Below are 13,094 nucleotides of genomic sequence, written 5' to 3' on the forward strand. Positions count from 1 at the left end.
GGGGCCATATTCAGTGGTGAGAGAAGGGAACACAACAAGAGACAGTACAGATTAGCTAATTTTTATGAGGATGTACCAACACCAAGTTCTCCATCCTGTGGACACAGGCTTAATTTCCAGCTGACTGTACCTTAAAGAGTCTTCTTGAACACCCTGGCAAAAGCTTCCCTAGAGAATGCATCTGACTTTTCAGAGTGACCTCATGACTTAACAGGGCACGGCTTTAAGAACATGAATGCTGTAAAAGCTGGCACTGGAATCATGCTGTATTTTGCAGCATTTGGCATTATTCCTGTAGCCAATTATTCCTGGAATCAAGCAAGTGGGTAGACAATTACAGCCTCTACTCTAGAAAAAAGACCTGGTCTCCACATACAGAGTGCAACTGAGCTGAAAATCTAACTGAAGCCTAGTCTAAAATGGATCGGAACCAGCAGGAAAATGAACACAAGAGTATCTTCAGTCTCCTCTTTCCTATGCCAGACCAGAATGCCTGTGGCTGGTGATACTTGAAAGGTGCCCAGAGGTCTACTCCAGGCAAACGCACCATGGAGCTGTTTCACTTCTCTGGCAGGCATCCACGTCACAGCATTGCCCTCCTCAGACCCTGCTGAGCTCAGTGCAGGTGCAGGAGGAGAAAAATGCAATGCTGTGTGGCATAACAATAGATCCACTGCGTAAGGAGCAGCACTGTTCAGCTCTGTAAGGAAACTCTATGTAGACTTGACACAGCTATTTGTAGATGCCATTATCTGCTCAGATAATCAGCTATTATAGAAGACCACAACCCGGATTTTACAGCTAGGTTTACCATGACGATTCCAGCACCATTTCCCATTAAATTCATATATCTGAAGTCTGCTGAACATTTAACTTCTGGAAGAGATATTGCTGATACTGTATGCAGAAACTGTAGTTGCATTGTCTGCTTCCTGATTCCTCGGGCAGATCTCCTCCTCTCTCCCCTTACTATAAGCAGTCACCCAAATGTGTAGAAAATTAAGTGGAATGGGATCATTAGGTCTCCCTTCTGCCATTGGCCCAGCTTCAAATCCCACCATTATTAGCTCTCCTAAAAAACATTTGTGCTGTCTGATACCAATTAGGCAAGAAATCTGGATAAAAGATAAAAGGAAGTATTCCCTTTGTGGAGAATTAAAGCTTTGAAAAGGTACATACCTCTATGGGCTAGAAAATGGATCTGTCTCTTGATGCCAACAAGCCATTTACTAACACATAACTCACTGTATTCTCCTGCATCACATAATTTTCTGACTTCTGTACTGTACAGCTGATGTGATGCTTACCCCTCAGCTATCAGAGAACAGCAGTGAGCAGGTCAAGCCTCGGTATACCAGAACGCCCCTTCCTCCCACCTATGTACAAACAAAGCTGATTTGTTCCCATGGACTTTGAAGAGCCATGACGGATCTCTCTGACAGAAGTCACCTCAAGCATTCATCAGAATTATGCAACTTTCCCCTTCCCATATTTTAGAGACAGACAGTGCAAGAGCACCCACAGAGCACCACATAAAACCACACGAAACCAGGCACAACGTGAAGAATCTGAAGCACTGTTACTCACATCTGCCTTCTAGAGATCCCCAGTAATTTCAGTCCCATATCACAGAATGGCCTGGGTTGAAAAATGACATCAAAGATGATCTAGTTTCAACCCCCCCACCATGGGCAGGGTCACCAACCACCAGACAAGGCTGCCCAGAGCCCAAGGATTGGAAACTTTAAAGGGTACATCCTGGCAACCACCCTGAGATCACTTAAATTAAACCTGAAAGGGCCCAGGACTGTGTTGCCATGAGTTCTTCTAAACTTTGCTGAAAGCTTCATTTGGGAAGATACACGTTTGCCCAAAAAAGGTTAAGGCAGAAGGTTTTCATTTTCTAATCATGTAATTCAAAAGCAGCACAACCTCATCGGTTCAGGCTAACAACAGCAGCCTCTCCAAGTCAGCAAATTAGTATTCTCCCTGGTCTACAGGAGAGGAGGAAAAGAAGGACTTCATAATCAGTGCCTATTAAAAGCTGTTTCCAAGGTAGAAAACATTTAACTGTGAAGTTTCCATTCTTGGTTTTGGTAGGTATCACTTACTGCTTATGCAGCCACTGAAAAATAACTAGATCCAAAGGCATGAAAACAAAGTGCTTTCCAGCTTGCTATAATTTAACATCTTAAGACAAAGGCTGCTAGGAAAGCACACAGCACTACTGTACTGAAAACAAATCCTCTTGTATTTACGAGCAACCTGTAGGATTGCTTGAACTGCTTTGATATACCAGTGCTCGCTGGAGGACAGGAAGCAAGGCTGGCAATATCACATGCTGGAAACAACACACAGTGCCAGCAGCAGGTAAACCCTGAGAGACATTCCCACAGCTGTCCATCAAGAGGGATGTCTGGTCTCACCCAGAAACCCAACATCATACAACAGCACACATGTAGCGATGTACGGGAGGTAAGGAAAGCCTAACAGGGAGAGGCTGTCAACCCAGTGACCTAAGGAGCAAATGCCACATTCTGAACTTTGGAAGCCACCACACAAACCTCCTTCTCATCTTTGCATCTGCGTGAGGGTTGAATACTAACACACCTTAATTCCATAGCAGCCAGCAGAAAAGTAATACCAGTAATCCATTTTCTCTCTACCGACTACTTAAACACACGCAAGTACACCTTAAAAAAAATACTATGTATGAAACTGAAATGGAAAAGGTGGATGCAGAAAAGCAGTGAGGAAAAGCTCAGAACCCTTGAAGTTTCTAGTTATATTCACTTTAGTCACTTCAAACTTCCAGCACAACACCTATGTGCCCCATCCTGCCCGACCGGACAGCTGCATCCCCATCTGCATGGTGATGTCAGGAAGGATCTCACCTGCGAGCTGCATTCTGCTGCAATCCTTCTCCCTCCACCATGGTCCCACCACCGCGCCAAGCACAAAGTCAGCACAGTCCCTGCATGCTTCCCTCCTGTTCTGTTTTCTCTGCCGCAGACGGCTTGGAATGCAGAAAAGCCAGAGCAGAAGCCCGTGGAGCGCGAGCAGCTCTATTCAGCTCCTTGGCTCCAGTGGAACAATAGCTGCCCTTGGTGGCTCGCCTTCCCTCGCATGCAGCCACGGGATGGGGAGACGCTTCATTTTCCCTGTCCCAGGGGTGGCTGGGGGAGAGCAGAGCCAGCGCCAGCATTTGGGGTGGGGTGGGAGGGGGTGTGGGCAGGAGGAGATGGCTCTGAAGCAAAAACACGCCCGATGCCGAGCAAACTCTGGTTTGGAGCAGCTGACTCCAAGTCTAAAAGCAGCAGCAGGGAAACTTAAGAGGCTGATAGCACTGAAAGCTGTTCCCAACTGCAAGAAGTCAAGATGAAAACACAGCTTTGCCGGCTGAACGAGTAGCTGAGCCTCCAAACATACCTCATCAAACCCCAACTTTGCTTGCAGACGTTGCCCCACTTCAACCCTCGTACTGCCCAGGGAGTATGCAGTACTAACATAGCCCTGAGATGCACTTAGAAAGAAAGAAACACAAACCTTTCTTCTCCCTGCATCCTGAGCTGCTGCCTTTGTTGTTGTTGGTTTTGCTAATTCCTTCTGTGATTTACGGCTCTGAAAGCAAACTGGTTGAGTCTGTTGGTTAAGCTGGAAACGGTTAAGCTTTTTCAGAGCTCTTTCCTTGTTTACCTTACAAGGGCCAAGAGCTGAACTTCCAGGTGTAACACTGCTCTCGAGAAAAACACAAAAGCTGCTCTTAAAGATGCAGAAGCAGAAACTTGGACATTTTGCTTACTGCTGCCATCATAATGTCTCCTACATTGAAAAGCCCCTGCTGAGAGCAGAGTGTCAAGTGGGATCAGTGTAAAAGCCCAGAGCTGGATTCCCAGCAGATCCCACCTGCCAGGCAGGGGCTGGAGCAGGCAAGCAAGCATGCAGGAGGAATGCAGAGCTGCCCAGCCTGCTGCTGAACTGGCTAAAACTGCTTGTGAAGAGCTGAGACTGGCAGCTTTTGGTGTGCTGGGTGTAGGTAGGAGAGCAATTTGAACAGGTTTACTCCAACTTTGTAACCTGGTATTCAGTCCTCCACCTCCTCCAGTGCCACCCACTCAGGTACTTCCTTTGGCAACAATATCCCACACCCTGGAAAAAACAGTGCCTTTGGTCACCCTACCCTTCACCGAAGTTCACGTGAGAAATCTGCGTGTAGGGCACAGCACAGACCTTGGGAAAGAGACTTCTGAAGGCGTACTTAAACAACACTGACTGCTAACTAAAGAATAGAAATGCCTAATTGCTCCCTTGCTCTCTAAAGCAAATTGCTGAACCGTAGCACAAAGATAAGCACTGGAACAGAACAGCAACTCAAAATCCAAAGGAAAACCAAAAAAGGACCCCCCAAACCTGTCACTGACAGCAGCACAGCAACATAAACAGTCAGATCGGTTTGACCAGCTGCTCAGAAATGTCCAGTTGCTGGAACTTGGAGTGCAAAACAGTTTCATGACCTCAGTTGATCGAGATTCAGACAAAAACCAGTAACCGCTTGTGAACGATTGCAATCTCCTCTCCCTCACCAAAAGAAAAACACAAACAACAAACCCAACAAATACTGCAGTAATTATACAGAACGTTTCATTCCACAGCGTTTTACCAACTATATCCACAGCACCACAGAAAAGCATCTCTGCTGAGGGTGGAGCAACATCAGACAATTCATGTATACCACAAAGCATGATAGAAGAGATGGAAAAATTAAGGACTGGTATGCTGCAGTTGGTCTGTGTGTCTCTTCAAAGGGTTCTAATGCTTTCATGGGCAGAAAAAAAGGGAAAAAAACCCAAAGCTACTAACTAATACTTTGAAGTATTCTAGAAATTACTCAGTTTCAGGTATTTGAAATGCAATTTGGGAAGTCTAGGACTAGATGTTACATCCAGAAGACTGCAACCCTCATCTTGTCGCTCCAGCTTTTCAATCTTATTTTCTCCTCTTGTCTTGTTGCGTGGCTGGGTGCCCAGGTCAGCCCATCACACCCTGAATTACCAGCACAAGGAATACAACACCTCTTCTAAAACTCACAGTCCTTACAACCCAACAAAAAGCATCACTGCCATCCTTCCCACACATTCCTCTGCCACTGGGCAGAACAGTTAGCACCTCACCTTCACGGGCCAAGGAAGACCAGAGCACTAACCCAATGGTGAACCCCTACAGACCAGCCTCTAGATTCTTCCCTTTGGGTTTTCCCAGCCTTTTGACTGGCAATTTCCACCACTCAGCCCACAGGAAGTCCTTTCTAGTGCCTCCTACAGTCAGTGAGTTGGGTGAAAAAAATCAAAGCACTCATTACTTGCACCATGCTGATACCCTGGGGTCAGCAATGTTGGTGGCTGCCTCTGCTATAGACTTTCCAGCTACACACCAACAAGAAGTGGGGAAAAGTCCATCTGTGAGGAGGAGCTCAGTGACTCAGCTTTTCAGTGATCTCACTGGTCAGACCCTTATCAAAACTACATGTAGCTCTCTTGGAAAAAAAAGAGGTTCCTAGTCAAGCAAACAATTGGAAACGGAAAGACAAAGAAAACCCATGAAAGCAAATGAGAAAATAAACCTCACAACAGAAAAAAAGAAAAAGCATCAATTGTTCACTGGATAATACACAGGATAAAGCAATCTCAACCATGCATCAGGAATTATTAGCTTGTAGCCAGAGGCACTTACTGGACACCGAGTTGAATAATAATGGGCACTAATCACCACTAGAACTTACAGTCCTCTCCATCTCCAGGGCTTCTTCAGGGAGTCAGGGATTTGCCTGCGACAGAGAGGTGCCTGCTAGAAGAGCGGATGATGAACTCCAGTAGAGTTCAATAGCCCACTTTTCCTTTGTGGCTTTATTATTTTTTCTTTTAAGTAAATTACCCCTCTGACGTGCTGCTGAAACACTTTTGTCTCTTTTGAAGATAAAAATCACAGTTCTAATTCTTTTCTTCTGCTGCTATGGTAGAGCAATCAATTACAAAAGGGGTAGCAGGTTAGTAAAATATTCAGTATACACCCGAATAAGTCCCATTTAATACCTAGGGCACCGTACACATTATGCACTCTTTTTGGTGTAGCTGTAATAGCAATCTGCCCACAGGAGACTTGTCACTGCCCCACTGAAGTGTAAATATCACAGGATGGCACAGGAAGTGCTGTAAAATTTGCTTTTTTAATTTATTTTTTAAAAGCTTGACTTGCATGCTTCCCAGAGGCATTGTGCAGATTAATTAGCTCATCTTCATAGGCCATTTGGAAGATATAAAGTGCTATGTAAGTAAGTACAATTACTGCCTGATGGAAAACAAATCTCCTGAGGCCCTACATGGAAAAACCCAATATACAAGTGCTGCTTCAAAAGTAATTTTATTGTTGGTCTGCATTGTAAGAAGGACGCTGTGGGATGGCAGGAGAGGCTGAACTTTCCCACCAATATTCCAGTCCATTTGGTTGCTGTGAGACAGATGGTGGCAAAGGGTCATCTGTATCTATAGTAGCTTCCTTGGAAATAAATTGGAGGCATTACTTTTGGAGCAACCTATGTATGATTGACAATAGCTTTCTTGCCCCACTGTAGCTTTCTTAGACAAGTTCTGCATCCTCACCCAGAACTAATTATTTGGAAGAAAATCTCCTAACTGGATCAGAAGCAGAGGAGACCTGCCGCGGGCCACAACAGCAATCCTTACCTTCATAAAGCACAGCCAAACAAAAAGATAAGGATTCAGTTTTTAGCACTCTAGAGAGAAGATGCAGGATAGCTCTTTGATTACCATGGCGCATTTCCAGCCAACACTACCTGTCCATTTTGGTTTGTTATGAGAAACTCCAAAGCATAGCTGAGTGGAGAGCACATGCTGAGAAGAGGGGGAGGTACAGGAGAAGAAGAGACGGGTTCAGGCTTCCCAGAAACAACACACGACCACGGGAAATAAAATCTCAAGTGACAGTCCCATTTTCCAAGACTCATTAAGATAAAATACACGATGGTTTTAATAGTCTGCCTAGTGCACTTACTGAAACTGATGGGCTGTGAGCAACCTGCTCTGGCGGGAGGTGTCCCTGCCTATAGCAGGCGGTTGGAACTAGGTGATCTTGAAGGTCCCTTCCAACCCAAAGCACTCTATGACCCTATGAAAACAATATGTATATGAACATATGCACGATTTCACTGCATTAAATGGAACTGATTCACCAACTGGTTGCAAAGCAGGGAGACAGCAGTGTGCACGTGTGGAATGGAGAGAATTTAGTACACTTCATTTCATACCAACTTCAAGCAAGATGCATCTAATCCAATATCATAGATATTTGCATTGGCATGTATCAGCTCATGCTAAAGCAATAAACCAGTCAGCAATGAGTACTGGAACTAGAAGTCTGAAACAGATTTAATTATACCAACCTCTACTTCTCTTAATTTAGCTCAATGTTCAAATGAGCTGCAGAGAAGCCTTCAGATAAGGAAACTCAGGCTGCAGGAAGATAGGCTAATTTTCCATTAAGTGTTAAGTTGGTTGTTACTGAAGGAAAAAAGGAGCATATACATGCTTGGGTGGAGTGTAATTACTTTTTGCCACAAGATCAAACAGCTACAGAAGAAAGCCTACAACATTCAACAATGCACTCGGTAAGTTCCTGCATGACTAAAGGTAGATTTCCCTAAAGAATTCCATAGATACCTTTTTCTTTTTCAAATGTAAAAGCTAAGGAAAATGATAGCTTCCTTTCTACTGAACTGGGGTTCAATTAGAACACGGCCAACACATCTACCAAAAGGACCAAGAGCTACTATATAAATATGCTCACATAACAAAACCATCAAGCCTTCTGAAGCAATTTGTTGAGCGCGCTGGAAGCAGCAGGCAGGGATGCAGAAAGAAGTTTCCAAGAAACAAACCCTAAAGGAGCACGTGGCCATACGAGAGAGTTCAGACTGTGTGTCCATAGCCCTCTTAATGCCTGCTCTAAAAAGGTTTCAGATCTAAACAGATAACATTTGCTTCGTGACGAAACTTGGCTCTCGGTGCAGATGATCTGCATCCAAGGGAATAAAGTTCCAGCAGTACTCAGAACAAAACAAAATCCCCTGGCTTTGCTTGGGTTAGACGAGAAGGAAAAGACGGCAGCTTGGCAATTTTCTGTATACAAATAACTGCAATTGCCCAGAGGGAATGTCACTGAGACGCAGGCATCCCAGTTATACCTAGCCTCCCCAAAGGCTGTTTTAATTTCAAGCAGAGCTGTCTCAATTCCTCATCCTTCCAAGGCAGGCAAATTGCACTGTGCAATAGTCCAAATTTCAGACTACTCTGGGGGTTTTCCTAAAGTTTTCTAACCAATTTTTGTGGATGCTGAAGATAGCAGAATAGCAGGAAACACCTACTGGAGTTTCTCTATGTAGTGCTTTGGTAATTTAACAGTACTCAAAAGCAGCAGTATTTTATAAGGAGATTTGCACAAACACAGCACAGGGCTGTGGTGAAACACACAAGTGCAGAGCAGTGCTTGCTGTGCTGCTCCCAGTCATCTTCCTGCTGCTGGGTGCCTTTCAAGGCAGAGTTCTGATACAAAAAGACTTACAGATAAAAGAGGGGGAAAAAAAGCAGCAACACAGAGGATACTCATTTAAAAGATACATCTGATCCTTTGGATTCCCAGGTCTACATAAAGGAGAATGTGAATCTCTCTTATGTATGTCTGCACACCTATATACAAACACGCCCATGCAAGCCCAAATCAGGCAAATCCAAAGAGATGGAAACAAGTGAAGTCAACACATCTGTATGCATCTTCCTGCCAGAGATAGCGCTGTGAGTGTGCATACAACGCACACAAACACTCCCCTCCACCAGAGCCTCTACTCTGCATCCTAGCCGGGCATGAGAGTTGACGGGAGATGGTTATTTTGCACATTGCAACACAGTGAACGAGCAGACAGTGCTGTGGGGAAAATTCTTTCATCACAAATCTGTAAAGCTGAGATACCGGGAGCTATAAACTGCATTTCCCCAACCTCCCTGTCTAACAGATATGCTTTACAGGCAAGGTTGGCTGATGGAAGAGAGCCCTCTTTCCAGCATAGTTCTGTTAGAAGATGCAGGAGAGGTATTATTTCAAAATCCTGCATATTTCTTAAATCTTTCCTGAGCACGCAGGGATTGGTGCACTGCAGATTTTCTTTCTCATTGACCAGGTCACAAACAATCTCTCTTCCTCCAATGCAGACCGTCTCCCCCCTTCCCCTCCCAAGCAGTCACCCTTTTCAGGCATTCATCCCACACCTCGGCGCACCAGGACTGTAATTACGCGGTGTGCACGGAGTAAGTCTTATTTATTCTTTCATCACAAAGTACTCATTTCAACTGGAATATGCAGAAAGCAAGGCTCAGCTTTGATTTAGCTGCAAACAACCTTATGTCTTAGAAGCGGCAGTTACTGAAAAAAAACCCAGAATCTTTTCAGCTAACGTCTGTTCTCTCCTGCCAAGTTTTTACCTGAAGGAAGCGCATGGGCTGTGTGCTTTCTTGGTGCAATCATCCCACGTAGGAGGGCTCAGCAGCAGCTTGTAGAACTACCATGAGGGGCACATGCCAGGCAGCAAGGAGGCTAGATGTGACCGAACCAATCTGCTGTTGCTCACTCCATCTCCAGGTCTCTGGACATATCACCTTTTACAACAGCACCGAGGCAGCATTTCTGAACAGCTTACCGGTCACCTGATAGCTATGCAGCATGGATCCAGAGCCAAAACAGATTGCTGCTTCGTTTTTTATCACTTCTGCCCTTGTTTGCCTGATCAGAGGATTTTCTGAACTCAGCACAATTGATACTGAAAAAACCAGCTTGAGTAAGAGCAGTGAGGGTGATGGTTGAGATAAAATCCATCAACTATTCATCTAAATCCAAAGATCAAGAAATTTAATGCAATTTTTTAAGCTCAGAATTTCACCTTTGCCATATTTCAATTTCCTAGCTACTAGCACTTTACTGCTGATCTCCCAAGTGGAGTACATTGCAACACACCAAAAGCACTCTAGTCTTGCTCCATGTACATTTCCGACATGCTGGACTGTCTCAAAGTTCTTAACACTCTTCTTAAGCTAGCAGGCCTGAAACTGGAACCAGCGTTCCCAGTACCTTCTATTGTCACATTCCTGGTTGCAAAGACAATCTCTACAGAGATGCTCAGAGAATAGCAACTCTGGAGGGCACAGATATACCCAAGCAGGAAGAGTAGATGCTGACAGTAGGCTAAGAAAGGATGAGGACAGGAGCTGCAGAGCAGTGTCAGGAGTCAGCTACTAAACGACACAGAGCTGAAGCACTGAAAGCCTTCTGGTTTGCTGACAAAGGAAGGTGCATCCAGCCCAAAGGTTTGGAAGACAAGCCAGGGCATGATGCAAGGGGAACAGATTCTGGGTATACAGAGCTGTCTATACAGAAACTCCTACAATGCATACAGCTTTGCCTTCCCAGACCATCCTTCAGCCTTGGTGACTATTCCACCTCCCCCCAGCCAAGAAATTCCAGTAAAATAATCCATTTTGAATTGGCGTTTCCAGACACTTGTCAGCAACAAAACTAGCTGAAGGAGTCCCTGCCTCCTCTCCTCTCTCCTTTGGCTCCATGTTGCTCTTGCAGAAGCATTCCCCAAGTCATGCTGGCACGGTCATCTACAAGGCAGGGCAGTGACTTGGATTAAAAAATAGCTGCAAAAATCAATGACTGCACAGTGCAGGGAGATGAACATACTGGCACAGGGGAAAGGAGATAGAAAAAGCCTGAATCAGTGTTGCTGCCAAGTGAAGTGTCAGTCAGACCACTGCTCTCTATGCCAGAGCTCCTCATCTATACTCTAAGTTCATTTTGTTTGCAGCAATTAGATGAGTGATGGCAAGAGCCAGCACACTAGCATTTAACATGTATGGAGGGTACAGACTGTATTTTCCCATGTTTTTAGACCCAGTGAGTGGAGAGAAAACAAAAAATCTTCAGCTCTGGTGACTCACGGCGAAGACAGAGGAAAGATGTGCACAGAGCATCGCTGTCTTTGACCTGCTTTCATTTAGCACTCGCAGTCTTTTCTCAAGAACCTTCATGTGAGATGTGACTCAGAAAGCACAAAGTTAACTTGTTGAAGCAAGTGAAAGTCTTCATGTGCTTCTGAGATGACTTCGTCTCCAAATACGGACAGAAAATCCACTTGCATCAATGTTAGTTCTCTACATCATCAGCTCCCTGCGATCTACTTGCATCAACATCGGCATCAGAGAATCTCAAGAAACTCTCCCCCATGACACTCCTTCCTAATAATCTTAAAGTAATTTATAAAATCAATTTCCTCACTTGCAATCCTTCCTGCTACCTCCACATATGCAGGTAAAAAAAATCCCTACCTCATGCCACAAAGATGCACCCAGGTACCAGAATCAAACCTGTACTACATACTCTCTTTAACTGCTCTCATTTAGCATGAGCAGGTGGTGAGAAGGAAGCAGAGCAAGAAGGAAGAGCACTATTTTGGGTAAGGAAGCAATAACTGTGCTAGTATGCTATTAAATAGCATGAATGGTGGAAATCTGAATCATGCCTTTACTGTATGAATGGTTAATTCCAATACTTTGTTATAAACAATGATCTTCTCCCTCTGCATCTCAAGACTGCAATCTCCCTAACAAAAAACCATACACCTGTTAAAAAAGAGCAAGAGCTGAATCAGACCTGGTGGCACGTACGACGAATGTATTCACTTGAGTTGTGTGTTAACCCTTCCTCCAACACTCAGGCTCTGGTCTCTAGGACACATAACACACTTCATAAAAAAAGTGAGCCCACTGAAAGTAATGCTTGAAAGGCAAAAGGCTGTCAGGCTGGAGTCTGGGATAAATTACAGCTCCATTTTTAGCTTTCCTGAATAGAAGCACTTCTGACAGCAAGTCACTGCCATGACAAAACCCTAGCAAGAAAATGAGATAGTTAGGAGCGTGCCTATTCACCCTCAGATAGGTATGACTGCAATGATAGAGATTACTTACCAAGGAAATTTCACTGCATATATTTAAGAGGGCCAGACTGCACAGCTGTGTGTACAATGTTTCTTCCACACAGGAATTAATAGTGGAAACAATCTCTCTGCTTCCTGTGAGCAGAGTGCAAGCTCTTATGCTAGTAGGCAGTGAGCACCCTCCAGAGCTGCATTTTTTAGAGTGATCTTGCAAGTTTTTGCTGTTGAAACGAGTTGCCTTCTATCTTGTGTGTAATGTGTGTCTGCTCCTCTGGCTCTCATGCAGGGGTGACTACAGTGGTTTCTGCCCGCACAGAAGGGATGGCTCAGCTGCTCCTCCAGCAGCTGCTGAACCATCACAAATTACAGCTTACTGCATTGAAGTATGTGGAAATTGGTGCCTATCTTAGTATGCAGGACTGCAAACCACGGCGGGTCAGCAGCTGCCGCACAAACAGCTGAGCCAACCCTACAGCAAGGGTAGCAACGAAAGAGATGGCAAGAATGACTCCAGCAGCCCTTGGGTAAGGCACACTTGACTTAGTGTTGACCTCTGGTGAGTTACACATCTCTTGCTTCAACCCCTCTGCTGTAATGTGGGTAGTTCCTCTCCCACACACTTCCTAGGAATGGTGCTACAAGGGTGTGTGCACATGACTATAAAAGGACGCTGCATATATTTGCAGAATGGGTATTGCTGTTAATTAATTAAGCACTGCCACACACTGTTCCAACTGCTCCACTGAAACAAAGAAATGATTGATCTGATAATGATACTCTTCATGTTTTATAAAGGTGCTACAGATAAAGAAAATAAAATACATCACCTGATTTTTGATATATTTTTTTTTTTTTTAAATAGCAAGAGAGGTACAGGAACCTTACTGGGAGAAAAAAAAACAAATGTCATTGCTACATGCTAACCTCTGCCTTAGTGCCAGCCCCTAGAAGCTCATCTGCAGGTAGTAGCTCCTGATATCATAAGACACACAGCCTGCTCTTGCCATGTTACGTACATGCTTTCCCAGGATGTGAG

At 44.6% G+C, this 13,094-nt stretch overlaps 1 protein-coding gene across 11 annotated transcripts in view; it reads right to left on the reverse strand.

Annotated features, from left to right (window-relative positions):
* RASAL2 (RAS protein activator like 2) overlaps positions 1 to 13,094 on the reverse strand; it is a 150,650-nt gene that overhangs the window by 62,890 nt on the left and 74,666 nt on the right. Inside the window, exon 1 of one of the 11 annotated variants that reach the window (XM_072342616.1) lies at positions 2,895 to 3,342. The exons of the other annotated variants lie outside the window; for them this stretch is intronic. Within the exon in view, the coding sequence (XP_072198717.1) occupies positions 2,895 to 2,907 (13 nt within the window). The 5' untranslated portion in view covers positions 2,908 to 3,342. Of the gene's footprint in view, positions 1 to 2,894; positions 3,343 to 13,094 lie in introns of those variants that run through there. 11 annotated transcript variants of the gene reach the window in all.

The sequence above is a fragment of the Excalfactoria chinensis genome, chromosome 8 (genome assembly GCF_039878825.1).
Source record: "Excalfactoria chinensis isolate bCotChi1 chromosome 8, bCotChi1.hap2, whole genome shotgun sequence".
NCBI classification, from domain to species: domain Eukaryota; kingdom Metazoa; phylum Chordata; class Aves; order Galliformes; family Phasianidae; genus Excalfactoria; species Excalfactoria chinensis.